Source organism: Fringilla coelebs (genome assembly GCF_963513975.1).
Source record: "Fringilla coelebs genome assembly, chromosome: 1".
NCBI lineage: Eukaryota > Metazoa > Chordata > Aves > Passeriformes > Fringillidae > Fringilla > Fringilla coelebs.
The window spans coordinates 116,572,562-116,590,840 of NC_140028.1; the positions used below are offsets into that span (position 1 = coordinate 116,572,562).

The following is an 18,279-nucleotide window of genomic DNA, read 5'->3' on the forward strand; positions in this document are numbered from 1 at the left end:
GTGTGACTAAAGGTACAGAAAGTACAAAAGCTGAAGGAGATCATTAACCACATCTAGGAAAGCTTTGACATCTAAGTCATTTTTGTACCTTTGTAAATCTTTCTAAGCTCCTTCTGTTGCTAAGGTGCTGTTGAAAATCCCATTCTTTGTGCTGTGCACAGCACAAAAAGAATTTATCAGGAAAAGAATGTTCCAAACCTCAAATCTTTCTGCTTATTTCCACATTATCTTTAGAGACCACTGAGTTTTATAACACAGATAACAAGAAACCTAAAGGGAGTGCTCCATTCAAATAACACTCCAGCAGAGAGAAGCCATTACTTCTCCTGCAGTTCAGTAACACATAACCTGGATAAGTAATTTAAAACAAGCAAGCACAGACACCACCAGAAATCTGTCTTTTGATTTCACTCTCAAGTTACACTGTGAAATATTTAAAAAGGTAGTGATATAAATATTACAAAAATTCAGCCTAAATAATTTGTTTACAGTATTGGAATAAATAAGATGAAGGAGGAAGGAAAGGGCATCAAAGTCCCTCTTTTAAAAAGGAGCTAAAATCCCCATGTAGATATTTTGTTTACTGAAAGATAGAAATGCTCATTATAGCATTTCTGCTGGCATCATCTAAAAGGTTTCTGATGAATGCCTCTTCAGCATTTGAGAATCACAAAGGACTGAATTTTTCTAGATTATTTGATGTTTTAAAACTGCTTTTTCAATTGTGTACCCTCTTCCTGGGATAATCCAGGTTTATTTTTAGGCATGGTTTTCTTTGCTATGTAACTTCACACAAAACACAGCATGACAAAAGAAAAATGACCCCTCTCCTTGCCTCAGAGTCATAGTTCATAGTCAAAACAATCAAACACAAATCCCCCCACATTTGGTTACCTCATTGGAATCAATTCCATTATTGACAGACCACGTGGTTTGGAAATATTCAAGCATCCTTTGCTTTAGCTGCTGTGGCAGGTGATGGACTCGTATAAAGTCCTTCAAATCCTTGGTTCTTGTGTGATAAAGGGACCACCTGGAGTACATCCTCTGAATTATGGCAGTCACATTGCCAAACACCAAGGCATGCATCAGAGCTAGGAAGTACAGAAATTACACACAATGTGGAGTGATTTGTTGATCAATAAAACTTCACACAGAACATAAACAGCATCTTCACAAAATGAAAATTTCCTGAATAAGAGATATAAGAAAGCTGCTGAATATAAAACTCCTTGAGTAATGGTATATTAATACTGTGGTATTGATATGATTACTCATTTCTGGTGTTTGAGATGCTACAAGTCATCGTCATGGGACAGGGTAGAACAATAACTAATTCTATCTAGTCAGGGTACCTAACAAAAGAATTAAGTCAAATAAAGTCCATAGTATAAGAGCAGAGGAAAACAGAACACAGAATCATAGAATCATAAAATGGTTTGGGTTGAAAGGAACTTTAAAGAACATCTAGTTCCAATCACCCTGCCACGGGCAGGGATGCCTTTCACTAGACCAGGTTGCTCAAAGCCTCATCCAACCCAGCCTTGGACACAGCCAGGGATGGGGCATCCACATCTTCCTGAGCCTCACCACCCTCATAGCAAAGAATTTCTCCCAATATCTAATCTAAACCTGCTCTCAGTTTGAACCATTCCCACCTGTGCTGTCACTACAGGCCTTTGCAAAAAGCACAGGAAGGAACACAAGTAGGCAGGTATGCTCAGAAAATAACGAGATACTAATAATCAGTATGGAAACTAGACTCAAATGGTCAGTTGGAAAGGACACAGAGTCAGAGAACTCATATATATCAGAGAACTCATATAAATAAAAGCAATCACTAATGAAGACCATGTGTAGAGGAAGAAGGTTGTAAATAACATTTTAAAATGTATCATATTCTGGGTGCGATATTTTAAAAAGTCAGAAAACAACCCTATTGAAAAGCAGAAATTCAGGCTAAAAGAAACATTCAGAGAGACAACCTGATTTCTTATGTTGCGGGACAGGATCAAATATGGTTAAAATTGTTCTGACATGTTGGAGTTTTTCTGCAATTAGTGATTGGCTTGGGAATAAAAAGACCAGAAGCAAAATTGAAGAAATATTTACAAATATAGGTCATCTGGGTTTGTTTGTGCAATAATGTGTTTGATTATTTGAGTTGGAAAAATCACGGCAAAATTGTCTGTCATGTGATATTGATCTGATGTATAGAACATACACATCTACAAATAGTTGATTTTAAAAAATTACTAAAAAAATTGATTATTTCTCTAAAGAGACATCTGTCTTTATGGTGCTTGAAAGAAAGCAGACGGACTTCTCAGAGTGACAAAGGAATTGGTTTATAAATGAGACAAACAAGTTTTTGACCTTGTATGTCACTTTACAGAAGTTCAATGTGAGTGAGAAGAGACAAGGGAGAACAGGAGGAGGAAAGGATGCACTTTGAAATAGTAGAAATAGAAAATTCTGTAGTTTGGAGTGTTAGAAAACTTTTACAGTCTGGGAAAAATGCAAAGGAGCTGGTAACAATATCTATGTCCTTATTGTGAAGGGAGTGCAGAAAAATAGATAAAGAACTGCAGTATAGAAATAGCAGGAAAAAAAAGTATTGTGGATGTAGTAAGAATAGTAAGCCCAACTGGAAATTTATTTCTAAAAATAATCAGCTATTTCAGCTAGGTTCTGCTCATGATGGTGCAGTGAATTGCTAAGTCATTAATATCAGAGGCTAGAGCAACAGAATGTGAGGGACTGGTATAATACTAGATACAGGATATTTTATTAGAAATATGACAGCTAGGTCTGAAACAATTCAGCCAGACACTGATAAATAGGTTAAAGAAATAGCGTAACCTCTTTAAGGATGCAATAATCAGTTTAAAAAGGGGATGGGATAAAGTGTTAGGTGGTGTATGAATGCAAATACAAGACTTACATGTGATGTAAATCCCTCATTAGACTCCTGGGTTAGGAGCTGGACAGAGTAGAGATCTCAGTGATGTTATTATATGCACAAATATCATCTAGAATTTTATTATTGTGGTAGAATCTGTCTTTGCCTATATACATTGGAAGGCAACTGCTTCTCATAATGACGAGCTATTCTTGGCTGTGACAGAATTCTTTCTCAAATAATCATACACTTACCCTACTTTCTGTAAGAAACCCATTACGCCTCTGTCTAAACTCAAGTAGGACAAGTTCAAAACTTCTAGGAACAGTATTTCATACGCTGGCCTTTATTTTAATAGATACTTTAAATCACATTTTGCTTAGGGAACAGAGGAACACCTCTGATCCCATATGGGACCGGAGCTACTAGAGTGGGCCTCCAATCTCTTAAATACAAAAATATACATTATTTGCTGAAAGAACATGGAGAGTATAAGAGAGAATATGGTATGATCACCTGCTAGGGGGCAAATCTGATCAGTATTTTAGAGATGCTGGGTGTCCTAGGAATTCTGGTTACATTTTAATAAGTAAATTTTCTTTCCAACTTTAAGAAGACTTACTGTATTGCACAAGATCTTTTATCTTCAGAATATGACGTTTTAAAAATTTAAATTTCAAATCTACGTAAAAAATTATGTGAAGAGGCCAGTAAATATGAAAAAAGTATTCTATATGCAATTTATTTGTTAAGTTTACACTTTTTTTTTCTGTCTTCAACTTTTTCAAGGTTTAAGTAAATTTATTTCATTTTTTTGTAGTGTCATACATTAAAGTGATACAGAAAAAACTACTGATAAACTAACTCACCCTATCCATTATACATTAGTTAATGAAATTTCATTAACTAATGGCTTGGTCAAAAACTCTGAAAAAATGACACCAATTTTTCTTAAAACATCACTTTCTATTAGGGAATTTTAAAATTAAATATCAGCCAAAAAGATTTACTAAAATAGGTTTTAAGAAATGATGAGGCATAATGTCTCTTAGCATACAGATTAGCACTTTATTCCTAGCAGAGTTTTCTAAGGTATGCCCACCAATCTTCATGGTATCATTCTACCTCTTTCATGTTTCCTTGGTTTTCCTCAATAGTGTCTAAAACATAATTCCTCAAGAAAACAGCTGCAGATCAGCCTGCTCTGCTTTTTTTACCTGGACATATCTTGTTCACTGGACCCTCGCAGATATAAATCCATTCTCCCACCTGCTTGCCTTTAAGCAACTTCACCTTTCAGTCATCAGTTCCCTCTTACTCCACTCACGTGACTAGTTCTTCACCATTTATTCAATGCACAAGCATATTACAAGAAATACATGTGAAATTGTTATAACTGGGCGGAATAAATGTATAGGATACTTCTATATTCTACTCTATGAAAGCTCTGCCATGTTAAAGAGAATTAGACATTCATCACTGCCTTATACAGGAGACCTCTTGATTTCTTGATAGAAATGAAAACTCCTTCCTTCATTACAACATATTTTATGTAGTGAAAGCCCCAAAGAACAGAGACCACAGTGTATTTTAAAGCTATAATTTTATGTAACCGCCAAAAGAAATTCATGAACTGCTTGTGGTTTTGTGACATTGTGAAAACCAAAATTATTTCATTCTTGGATGATTCATTATATTATTGCCTCTCATTTTCAGGACTGAGGGAAATGAAAATAATTCATTGAAAAATTCTTTTACCACTTAATGCTGCAAATATATAGCTTACAGTTCTTTTACTTTCAAGTGCCAAATTTCCAATTTCTTGTTGCCAGGAGAATTTATCGTGCAAAGCTGACACCTAGCCCTGGAGAGACACCTACTAGTATTTCCAGAACAGTTAAGCCAGCAGAAAGAAAAAGGGAAGACAGAGCACTCAAGCAGAGATTTGCTTTTACCCTTCATGGCCAGTGTGCCAGTTTTGAGTTGTATAATGTACACATCATGAAATAGCACATCAGCTTTCTTGTGGGAGGAAGATGAATGTATAGACAGAGGTTCTGGTACTTTCCCTAAAGGACTTGGCTTACAAATCTCTGCTTGTTGTACCCAGGTGCCTCAGCAGAAGGAAGGACACCATGAATGAGCATGTGGCTTACTTTGCCATTTTAAATTAAATTTATTAAGCTTTCTGCTGTGTTCGTTTGGGGTTTCTTTTAAGAAACTTAGCAAAATTTCAGCTTTTATTTGACTTTTTCCCAGTCCTTGAAAAGGTTTTAAATGACACTTAATTGTACATACCCCCAATCAGCATTGTGCAAATGGAGAAGATCTTCTCAGCATCGGTATTGGCTGAAACATTTCCAAAGCCAACACTGGTGAGGCTGCTGAGAGTGAAATACAGGGCAGCTATATAGGCACTTCTGATTGATGGGCCTCCAAGTGTATTATTCTCATAATAAGGAGATTCAATTCGTTTTCCCAACTCATGAAGCCAACCTGCAAAATAAAGCATAAAAAGAGTTACTTTTTAGTAATATTGACACCACCATGAAAACTTTACATTATACTAAAAAAACAGTTTAAAAAATCCCCACAAATCTACTTAAAAAACATTATATTCTTCACATAATTCCAAGAATAAAAAGAACATTAAAGTGTGGGAATTTATGCAGCATGTTAAGTATTGTGTCCCTGGGATATTTATTTTTATGTGCAATTTTTTTATGATAAGAATTGTATTTCTGCATTGAAATCAAGTGGTTTTGAATTGCATATTACAGGTCTAATCATATAATTTATAAAATCCATTAAGTGACTAAAAGGAAAAAAATCTTCACCTAATAGCACTGCAGCAACAATGCAACATCATTTGGTTCTTTCCATTAATTAATGCTTGGAAAGCTTTTTGACATTCTAAGACTAAATCATTATAATAGTAATTACATATTCAGAGCTTTTCACATGTTTCTTTTTACAGTAGAAAAGATTCAAAGAACTAAACATAACTTACAAACCAGAATTAATTTTCAAAACATGCTTCAGTAAGTATTTTCTAAATTGTTCATTAAATCCTTCCTTTCATTTTGATAAATGGGTCTATGTGTGCCATAGAAAGCAGAATTAGCTACTGCTTCAGATATTTGAAAAAAAACAACAAAACAACCCCAAAGCAACAATGCAGGAAAAAATATCCAGCTGGCGAACACAACCTGAATGAATTACATAAACACAATGCTTCACAAAAATCAAGACTGGGGAAAAAAGAAGGATAAAAATCTATTTGTGTGCCCAGTTTTGCCTGTTAAACAGCTTGCTTGGGAGATTGGGAATCTTCCTTGGGTATACAGGGAGAACTGCCAAAAGAAAATAATCCTGACAGACAGTGTTTCATTTTTAGAAAAGTTCTTCGGGGTGTCCCCCTTTTGCAAGCTGGGACTTGATAGACTGAATCACCTCCTGAAGATTATTCTCTCTCCACTTCAGTCAGCATCCATGAATTCAGTCAGAATCCATGGATTCATCCATTCGATTAATCCAAATATGAACTGGGGGAAATCTCATTGCACAGAATGGCTGCAAAAACAGGGGGTAGATTAAGAGTTTTTGTCCCAGCACTTCCAATCCAGTTGGGAAAAAAGTCTGTAGGAGTTTAGCACCTAGAGAAGACCTGCTGAACCATGGTTGCTCCCATGCCCAGCTCCATGCTTTCTGGCATGCTGCCCTCCAGAGAAAGCTCAGCCAGAAGAGCTGGGGAATGGCACAGCAAGGTCTGGCCATGACCCTGCTGAACCACTCTGTGCAGGACAAGGAGTTTGATCAAAAGAATAAATGAAAGCAATCTTCATTGTGATACAATGGCAGCACTGAGAAGGATGTTTTACCTTGCCAAGAGACAGGAAAGCATATGAAAATCTCCTTGATTTTGCCTGGATAGATAGCATTGATCAAGTGGGGCTATTTTATATTTGTGGCTCCCAATTATTTAAAATGAAAGTAGAGCAAAAATGGGAAAAAGAAAAAAAGGAGCCTAGCTGAGTCAATACAAGTACTCTGTGCACTACTGTTTTTCTGAGATTACACTACATTTCCCCAACAGTAGTGTGGTCCTTTGCAGGGCAGATTTAATTCCTATATTTCTATAGTCGGGAATGTAACCATAAACAATAAAGGGTAAAGAATAAAAACCTAAGAAAATCTCTGGCAGAGAGGGGACAAAGTTAAAAAAGGTCTATCTAAACCTAGTATAAAGCAATACAATCATAAAGTTCAAGATCAGCTCAAGACTGTTTCAGCTGCAAAACTGAAACAAATAAGTTATTTTAAAAACTGTAACAGATATGCCTTTTATGAGAAAATCTCCTGCCTCAGAGTGTTCTAAAATCCACCGATTCTCAGCCCATGTATTTCCATTTTTCTCACTTTTCGTGCATTTCCAGTGCTGTCCAGGAAAGGTGGATGACTGCATTCTTTAACTGAGAGATATTATGTGAATTGGTTTCTCCTTCACAACTCACTTTATGTTCAAGGTTTTCATCCAACCCTACTGAAACATCATTGCTCCTAAAGGATTCATACTGCTAGTAAAAGTAAGGTACAAAGATATGTGTCTATATTGTGTCAATCAGTAGAAGTCTCTAGAATATTCCTACAAAAATTCTACTACCAAAATACCAATATAATAATTTTACAATTTCTAGCAAACACTTCTGGCCAAGATACCAGTATTTGAGATGAGTTTAGTTTCCAGTGCCTAGTTCTGTGGTATAACTGAAGGTCAGACAAATCATCCCCTCAGTAGGATATATGGCTTATCACTGAGCTATAACAGCAGCAGTTAGCAATGATTAGCATTTCTTAATGATTGCTAAAATAATGCCCACAATGTAAAGAAAATCTATGAAATAAATGTATCTAGAGATTTAGACTTGGAATAGAAAATGTATGTCTGAAAAGGGAAACCCCAAAAATATATTTTTCTGACTTGTAGATAAGACCATGTTTACAGCTTCTCATTTCTATTTTGGCTGGCAGAGATTATCCTAAGCAGGAACTTCTGAAAAACTTATATGAAGTGGTGTTCCAGCCAGAGTATGTAAAATGCTGCAATATCTTCCAGATCAACTGTACTTCTCATATTTGTTGATAGCACCGCATTTTTATTTTTTTTTTTTCAGTTTCAGGGTAGAGGCAAGATACAGTTGGGTGTAAATACTTTCATCAGCCAATGGTCATGAGGTAGCATCACTGACTAATGCCTTTTTCTCTTCAGTTCCTGTAGGTAACAGCTCTCAGCAGATTCTCTGGCAAGCTTGAGTAATTAATTTGTGCCCTCAGGGAAGAAGAGAAAAATAAATACACCTTGTAGTCAGAGGAAGCTTCCTAGAACCTAGCATTATGAATCTTGTCTGGTTCAGAATTAGCATTGTCTAGGCACAGCTCTCTGACTTTGAAAACATTTTAAAGCACCAATTAGCATAATTAAGAGGAAGGCCTTTGAAAGGGAAAAAGAGCACTTAAGTAATCAAGTCCCATTGGAAAAGTCAATAGGAATTGGATATCTAGCTCCATTAGACTACTTTGAAAATTGCTGTAAGAATCTGTATTGAGTTTCATTTACTTATATCTGGGAAGTGCTCAAGTATCAGCAGAAGCCTAAAAAAAGCTTTTAAACCTCCATAGATTACATACTTTTTGACTGGATGTAAATCACATTATTTCATTTACTAGACATCCAGAAAATCAGTCCTTCCCCTGGCTTGGTGCTTTCTCTGCCTTGGATATTACAATACTCCCTATAATTTGCAGCTTCGTTCTATACTACTACTTAGATTTTCCTTTTATGCCAGACACTTAACATACCAAAATACTGTCTGGTACTTCAAAAACTTAGAAATTAGTTGCACTTTCTAATGCATTAATTAACTATAGCACTTATTTTAAAAACAGGAGCAACATTTTCTTTTCCAGTTAGAAAAAGTCCCAAAGTCTCTGGTTTATTCTGCACTACAGTGTCAAGAAGAGTAAAAAGGTGTGCATAAGGAGTGCCTCTGAGAGCATCCCTGAATGTCTGAAAGCAATAGCAGTGATGATGCTGAAAGAGGAAAGTATGAGACAAAGGCTGAGCTTCTCTCAGCTATGATTCCACAAAAAATTTAGGGATTTCAAGTATTCCTGTGGGAAATATGAAGGTAGAAAAGCCTATCTGCTCTCACATAAACACATTTTTTGATGTTTAAACAGTATTTCTACCTTATTCAGGACCAGACAATACTTGGCCATTTCATGCTAGTGAGGAGAGAGAGCAAGCAATACTAAGCTGATAGTAGAAAAAGAGAATATGTAGTGAGAAATGCTGGAATTAACTGAAGGACACTGTGGATTGTATTTAGTGAGAATTATATTTAAGGAGTATGTCTGAGGCTGAGTTTTCTTTTTCTCACTCAACTGAAAAGAAATAATAAGAGAAAAATGTCCTGAACTGGAGCACATGCAGCCTTATGATATAAATAGATTTTAAGTTTCAATACAGAAGTCACTATCCTATGACTACTAATGTGTGTTGCAGTGAACAGTTTAGTGCCATTAAAGAGAAGACAAAAACTGTACAAGGGGAATTAGATCCTTCATCACTGGAATGCATTTTTAAATTAAAATCCCTGTGTAGCCTGAGAGCTGTGCTGGTTCCTACTGCAGTAGTCCCTGATCACTGCTGATAGCTCCCAATTTCAGATCTAGAGCTGTAGGTTTGCACAGCAAAGCATACCACCCTTTCATCACTTAGCAGCACCCTCTGATCTGCAAATAAACATCTCATATTTCCAATTTAAATGGGGGAAAATGGTCCAAGTTTCTATTGATCTCAATGAACCAAGATTCTCGGTTGTATCCATCTCTATATTTCTTTGTATTAACCTCCACACAATAAACCTTAAGGCAGAACAGTTGTGAAGAGAGACCAAGTAGGGGAATTTCCTTCTTCTTAGGTAAAAGCACCTGGGATTACAGTTTCTTTGATTTTAGATGTCCAAATCACTTCCCTCAACTGTCTGTGTGGTTTCTTCAGAATGTATCATAGCTGAAGTTCATTTGAAGAGGGGAGGCCAGAGCTAATATTGTATTTGAGATGAGATTTTTCGGAACAGCATAATGAATACATTTTACCATATCAAACCCTAATTATCATTCATTAGACATTAAAACAGTAGCTTCATTTTTAAGATTGCTTCCAAAGAATTTTGCACAGTTACTCTCTAGATGTTGCTGACTGATATAATACATTCAGAATCTAAAGGTGTATAAGAAGATGAAATCATTTTACTTCTTGTGTGTTGACTGCATTATTGAATAATCATTGCCTCTGTTCTCATGGTGATTACTCAGGCTCTTTACAAGAGCTTCAAAGCTTTTTTATCCCTGTCTAGCCAAAACGTTTTTGACATGTGCAACTTTTCCCTGCTAAAACATTTGTAGTTTTTCCCCAGACTCTTAATAGACCAAACAGCACCATTCCTACTATTTCACCCTGTGGAATAGTGCTGCTACTCTTTCACTGTCACAAAACCTGATCATTTGTCTACAGATTTGATTTATAGTGGAGCTTTGCCTGTCAAGTTAGGGGAGGTTCCCAGGTAGCAGAGCAGATGGTTTTAGGATTAAAGAACCCCAGAGATGACAAGAGCAATCATACCACTGCTTCTGGAGGACAGTAAATGTGCCAGATCTTACTGGACTGGGTCAATAAGAAGAACAGAAATCAGGCTTTTATTTCACACAAATTAGGAAAAAAAAACAAACCCCCTCGTAAACCTTTCCCCTTCCCTCCCCCCACCTGCCCCCACCCCCAAAAAAACCCACCAAACAAGACACAGTCCTGAGCATGTGACACAGTTGCAGGCTCTGAGAGTGTGAAAACACAGCTCCAGCTGTGCTTAAATGTGCAGAATTGCACACTGGTAAAATACAGGACATGAATTTAAAAATAAAACAATAAATAAGTGTTGTCTGTGCAAGAGGAAACCAGAAGTGTGTCTATATGGTATGTCAACAAGTACAGGGTACAAAGGAACAGCTCTGGCCAAGAGGATTATATTTGAAGAACATTAGCTGAGATAAAAATAATTTAAGATAAGTAAAAATTAATTGGCAATGCATGAAATTTAAACTAGAGTGATTTCGATATTATTATAACAGACACAACCATAATGGCTGCAGGACAATCAGGAATAATTAGCATTAATCTAGTTCCCTGGATCTTTATTCTGCTAACACACTTTCCTGCAAAGAGTGGACACCTAAAATTAGAAGGAAAACAAATAGCTAAAGACAATAACATATTTCTCAAGTACCGAGACTGCTTAAAAATGTTAAAGTTTCAAAATAATCTATTATAAATCCCTCTTATTTTAGCTTTGAAAAATATGGTCCTTATCAGAGTATATTCAATATTGTGATGAATTTAATGATTTTTTTCCTTAAACTAGAAAGACATAACCTGGCTATGAATGAGACTATTAGTGTTACAGGAGTAAAGGAGCACCTACTGCAGTATTCAAATTTTGTGGAAGGAAATTTTTGCCATGACATGGCAAAGAAACAGGTTTAACTGGGCCTATATGAAATACAATTTTATCTCAACTGCCTGTGACTGAAGTCCTTGTGGTAGAGGTGCTCTCAAGGCTGCCCTGTGTGACCTTGGGAGCAGAGCCCAGGCACCAGCTGTGCTGACTTGGAACTGCCATGTGTGCAGCAAGGATGGGGATAAGTGCTTTGGATCAATGCAAGGCAGGGGTGTCTGCCCTCCACACATCGTAGCATTGCCCTTCTCTTACCTTTGAAACCCATTATCTGTAAACATTTAAATCTAGTTTATGTCTATTTCAGTATTTTCCCCCATTTTTCTATGTTAAGGTCATAATCCCTGGCAAATTTCTGGTGCATTGGTTGCATCAGCTAACCCAGGTAATGAAGGGCTATGCTAAATTTGTACAAGCAGATTATACTTAACCTCTGGTTGAGTAGATTTTCAAGTGCAAAAATGTGAGACATGTGGATATTACTTTGATGGAAACTACACAAGATTTTCTACAGACATATATGGGAGTTTATTATACACATTTACTCAATGATTGTGCATGTTACAGACAATAAGAAAAAAAAAGCAAACACCTCAAAACCCCCTTTAATATGCAACCAAAGAGGAGAAAAATAACCCCTTTTGCATCAAGTACTCTATGCCTCTTTCTATTCAGCAGATAAAATCTTCAGAGGGGAGAGGACATTTTATAAGATTTCATGCTTCAGATCTCAGATGTTCACCTCTTTAAAGTCTAATCCATAAAAAAAATAGTCTTCTTTCATGTAAGTGCTATATATATATGTCATTTAAACATCCCTGTGAAAACATTAACAGAATATTTTTGGGGAGCTTGCAAACAATGAAAACTACAAAAATGGAATAATTTAAAATTACAAGTAAAATAGCTGAGAATTTCAAAGCCACATCACTTTCAGAAACAAACCATGATGAGACATCTCTCCAAAATTATAGATCCACCAGTAGCAAATTTGAGGATCCTGAATATAAAAATTCAGGTGAACACTAGGAATGGATAGATTCAATAAATATGCCATTTGATTTCCATTGCAGAGAAACTGGATAGAATTTTTATTATATCTCTTCCCAAATTAGCACATGAAGAGGGAGATAGTCATGAGCCAAAATCCAAGGAACACACTCCTAATAAAGCTGACAATTCAGACCCTTGCATCTAATTTTTCTTTTTTTTTTCAAATTTTTTCTTTTTAATGGATGAAATTAAAAAATCAGATGAAATTGTAATCTTCTGCCAGACTTTGGGAATTATACCACTGATTTTTGAGCATCTGTAACATCATCCAGACAAAGTTTGAACTTGGACAAAATGCAGTCAGAAGAGAGAAACAAAGATAAATATTAAAGGTTCCTGTATTGCTCATGAGGCTTGGACATTCAAGATGCCAAACCTCTGCAGTCACAGGCAGGTAGGTGACATGAATACATTTATATCTGGTTCCTTTTGAATGCCTGCCTTACCCTTTGCAGGTACAATTGTCTGGAGGAAACCTTATCATCCCTAAGATCCTTAGGGAATTTTTTGACTATCCAGAGATGTATGTTGAGACAGATGTTTTTTAAATACTTTCAAAACCCGAAGAGCTTTCCAAATGAAATGTGAACTCCTTGTTGTGTTAGAGCATCTTTAGATACAAGCTTAACCTCTGTCAGGTCTACCAAAAGTTAATTTGAGTTGAAAGATGAATTCTTCTATAAGGCTAACGAATACTCTTTGTAAATAAATTGCCTGTTGTATTTCTAATTGAACGTGCCCTTAAAAGGTAGCATGAAAAAAAATTACATTTCACTGAGCTTTAACTCATCTAATTTGACAAAGTCATAACAAGATATTGACCCATTGTTTTCCCTGAAAATGAAACTTTCATGGTGAAATAAATACTCAATGAACTAATCAGTTTCAGTAGGAAGAGGAGCTCAATCAAGGAATTAAAAAAGGAAAAAAAAAAATCTAAGATCTAATTGCAATGTTCCTTATAACAAGAAAATACAGCTGAGCCCACAGAAGTGCTGAAAACCTGAAAATTAGGCCTTAATTATCTGATAAAACTCAACTCTAAACTGCAAGTTTCACTACTTTGAATCAAAAAGTAACATTTCTCTTTTCTCTTGGTAAAATTGCTGCCACCTTCGAGACATGCAGAAAACTTCCTTGTAGGAAGTAATTTCTTGTCATTGCCAAGGTGCGGTCTGTAAAATAATTAAGATTTTCGTTTTGGGAAGCCTTAAGTACAAGGAGAGGTACCTCCCATGGGAAGCTTGCAATCCACCCCAGTGAAGGCACCATAAGAATTATAATGCAAAAGGCCTCTGGTTAATCACTCATGTCTTAAAAATAGTAGAGCAAAAGTCCTGATATTAAATATTTGCAAATATAGCATTTTATTAGAAAACAATGTTAGAAAGCTATATTTAAAAATATTTAGTTAGCAACAAGTTAGAAGAGTCTGGAGTTTGGCATATCTTCCACCTAATGCAAAATGCTACATAAGCACTCTACAAAACACAGTCCACATGAATTACCAACAGCTTCCCACATTTCAAGCCCTGCACATTTCTATCCACAATCTAACTGTAGTAGATGCGTTAATTCTTAAAATTTCTAAATGATGTCCTATCTTCTTTTGTCTGCAAAATAAAGTTTTGCACTTTTACTTTTTCTCCTACTGTGAGAAACCCCTGAGGAAGAGTCCAGATAAAGTATCCCAGTCAGAGCCCTAGATGCTTCTTTGGTAGATAATTCATGTGAATTAGCTGTTTACATTTCTTCTCCACCACGTGGCAAAATGTTATCTTTCTGGAGAAGTTACTTCATGCCTTCAAGTAGAGTTTATTCTGGTGAGAGAAGAAAGAAAGGAGTGGTACTGGGGGGATATATCCCTTTGGGCAGAGCTTCAAGACAGTCTCAAAAACCCAGCTAATGCTCTGCAGGAACACAGAGGTTATCACCTCCACAAGGCTCTGGGTGAGTTGTCCCCCTCACCCCTGCACTGCACTGCTGCCTCGTAAGGCTGCAGATTGCATCTCTGGGACATGCAGCTGGTATTCTGTGGATGGCTAAAGGAATCAGATCTGTTCCTCACATTTATGAGGAAGACTCCAATATACCTCCGTGCTTGTCTCACAGTATAATGTAATAAAGATTCCTCTTACAGTAGAGATACATTTATTCCAAGGCAGAGACCTGTCTATATTACATACAAGAGCTATGTATAAGGATTTTAAAAGCTGACTCAGCAGACCTGAAAGGAACACATTCCTCTTGATATTTTATGACAGTTCTCTAAACATTTAGACTTACTGTTGCAAAGAAGCTCCAGTGTGCATGGTCAGTGCACCTGCATTCCTGCAGAACTAGGTCATAACTTCCTTCTGCCTCATTTATCAAAGAGCCATTTAGAAAAGGAATGTTCTTGAAACTCTTCTCTGTGATAAGCTGGTACAGCTCTTCTCAACAGTAATTTGTTAGATGACTATGTTTGAAAATGTGGGAGATTTAAATCCCTCTTGCTTTTGCAAGTCAGCTGTTTACTCTCCCTTTACACTATTGAATCACAGAATCAGCTAGACTGGGAAAGACCTCTGGACCATCAGGTCCAAAGAAAGGACAAGATGGGTGTCACTATAGGACACGAAAGGACACAAGTGCACACCGCTGTTCTCAAGGTGAAGAAGAAAAAGGGAAGTTTATTTTCTGACTCCAACATTTATAATTTTCCAAAAGTGACAGTGGATTGGAGGGTGACAGTGCCACCTCTCCAATGACACTGGACAAACCAACAGTCCATAAAATTTCTCCTCCTCCATAAAAGAATGTAAAACAATGAGTTATTTACAGGAAGTGTGTGAGAAAGTTCACTACAATGATGTCAACATCAGAAGGTTAGAAATCTTAAAAAATCAGGGCAACAGATGGGGAAATTTTTCATATAAACTTTCTGCAATAGTAGAAGACAATACATGCAAAGCACTTAATCTAGCTTATTGTTTTTATTAAAAGTTTTATTTTGCACTAGGAAGAGATTACAAACAGCTCCAATGCTATTAACATCTTTGGAGTGAAGAAAAACACTTTTTCATTTTTTGAAAATTATCTTGCTTTGTTCTCCCCAGTATATTTTCCTAGGGTTCTTACACTAAAAAAAAAAATTAGTAGCATAAGTAAATTAACTACTTTTTTGGTAAAATAGTATAATGTTAATTTAATTTTTAGATTATAGGTAAACCATACAAATCTAAATGCATAGGTAATATGAGAAATAAATTTGTAAGACCATATTCAGAAGTATGTAAATTATGTGAATATCATCTTCTTTAAGGAAAAGCTCACAGTGTCACTGCAGAGAGAGTTTCAGTATTTAACATTACTGCTCCTTAGGCAATCTGGCTGTTACTGTCTTTTTCCAGGCTATTAAATGCCCTGCAGCTAAGTTTGGAATTAGACACATTTGTGCTGGTGGTCCATTCAGTGCAAAGAGCACGTCCATCTATGCCCTCTTTGCTTCCCTGTGCTCCATCAGTCTGTACCCATCTGTTAGAGCTTTTCTGATCTTATATTTAGACTGTAATATCCTCTTGGGCAAGAACAGCCTTTTTATCCTGTGTTAATTCAGCAATGAAGACAAGAGGGCCTTGACCCATAAGTAGCACCCCAGGTGTTCCTGCAATAATATTGATGCTAATGAGGGTTTTTTTTATGGTGTCAGCTAAAGAGTTAGGAACCTGTTTTGCAGCTTTATGTGTTTGGAGTCCAAATCATGCCCAAAAGGTTTTGAGCTACTACAGGCAGGCTATTCATATCTTTTTAAAGAACTAAGCACTCTCCTCCATAAGCAATAGAGATGACTTTAAAATGAAATACTTATTATCAAAATATGCCAAAATCTCCCACGCAACACAGCCTTGCAGAATGTAAGTTTTAAAGTTGCTAGCAAAGCTTTGTGTCTAAGTGTGTGCAGCATGGCATAGTTGGCAAATTAATCTCACCTTTGCTGTTCTCACTGCTCAGGTCTCACCATCAGAGAAATACAAAATAAAGTCTTTCAGTTCTTATGACTATTTCTCAGTCCTAAGAGTTAATATAGTAAAGTTCTGACTCAGAATCTGCAAATAAATTCTCATGGAAGCAGTGACAGTGGTAATCAATATCTTAAAATCTTTGTTAAAAAAAAAGTACTGTTTTTTTTGCAAGAGCAAGATATCAAGAGGACTATATTTTTTTAGAAAAGCAGTGTCATTTGCTACACATATTTTATATTTTCATTCTGTCTAACTGTCAGCAGTCTGAAAGAGTAGAGCTGTTTACTTCCAGACTCCTCTTTTTAAATCTGAGTAATGCAAGAAGTGGTACCTTCCCCTCTCCTGCCATCTTTCCCACTTCAGAAATCAAGCACCTACTACCTGTTCAATGCTGTCTCCCAGTTTGGCAAAACACAGACAGAAGCCTCAGCACAGAAACTGTTTTCTTCTGTAGGTCTAACTGCAAATGAAAGGTTAATTGCAGAATTACAATAAAACCATGCTAATTTCCATCTGAATGGCCTGCATGATCACACAGGAGATGGTAATGACAGTATGGAGTTCAGTTTGGGTCAGCATAGACTGCTGCAGCCTACATGATATCCATTTCTCCTCGTCTTCTTTATTGCTGACATCCATGCTGGTTAGATAACAGCTAAGTGTGCTAACCCTTGCTACAATCCTCTCCTGGCTTGCTCCATAGATTTTACAGCAGTGTCTAAACATTCTCCTTTGTGTTCTTGTCTAAGGAGCCACTGTGTTGTACAGGGACCTGCCTCTGACAGGCAGCCCTATGATAAATGGTATTAGCACTTTATTTGCTCTTGCTTTGTCTTAGTGTTTTTATTCCTTGATTCTAGAATATAAGTAACATTTTTCAATTCTTTTTTTATTATGTGCCACTTGAATCAAGGTAGTTTAGTTCCAAACATATTTGGCTTTTGTGAGGGGGAGATCAACAACAGGGGATCTGTTACTCTGGATTATAACTAAAGATAATAAAAAAACCCCAAGAATTTGCAGTGTAATAAGGCCTTGATGTAAAGAAAGAGTAAAAAGTAAAGAAGAAAGGTGGTCTTTCAATGGAAAAGTACACTACATTTTTAAAGCTGCTGCAGTTCTGCAATAATACATCTGTGTCTGCAGACATGACAGGTCTTTTTGAAGTGTGTGACATTAGGGAATCCTAAGCATTAGCATTTTTATCTCCAGCTCTCTTAAACCTGACAGGGAAAAACAATTTAAAATAATTAGCTATAATTACTTTTACACAATGTGTCTTGTGAAAAACTTTACGTGCTGCAGAATTCATTGACATACTCTCACAGCTTCACATTGGCTTGACTGAAAGTAAGTACTAGATAACTTTAAGCACTATCACCTAAAAGGAGAAAAGGAACAGAAATATTTTTCAGGGTATAGGAAAATGGAAGAGAGACTGGAAAGGAAAAACTCTTGAATAATTTCTTCATTTCTGTACAGAAATGATTTTCTATTCTGGCAGCAGAAAACTCTTTTTTTATCAATCACCTGCTCTGGTAAAGGGCAGAGAAAAAAGGATAAATAAATAGAAAATAGGAACATATGCAAAGCACATCTCTACATTAAAAATTTAAGGCGTTCTTGTGCTACAAAAGAAAAGAAAAGCTATTTTAGTCTTTATGGGATGTCTTTGGAATGTAACATGGCATTCTAGCACCCTAGGACTTCTACCTATGTGATGGGGCTGAGGCAGTCCAATCAGCTA

General features: G+C 36.4%; 1 protein-coding gene across 1 annotated transcript in view; it reads right to left on the reverse strand.

Moving 5' to 3' along the window:
• KCNH8 (potassium voltage-gated channel subfamily H member 8) overlaps positions 1–18,279 on the reverse strand; it is a gene marked incomplete at both ends in the record, with an annotated part of 175,750 nt that overhangs the window by 39,112 nt on the left and 118,359 nt on the right. The window contains 2 exons of the mRNA XM_084207923.1: positions 895–1,094; positions 5,201–5,398. Coding sequence (XP_084064049.1) covers positions 895–1,094; positions 5,201–5,398 — 398 coding nt within the window. The remainder of the gene's footprint in view (positions 1–894; positions 1,095–5,200; positions 5,399–18,279) is intronic.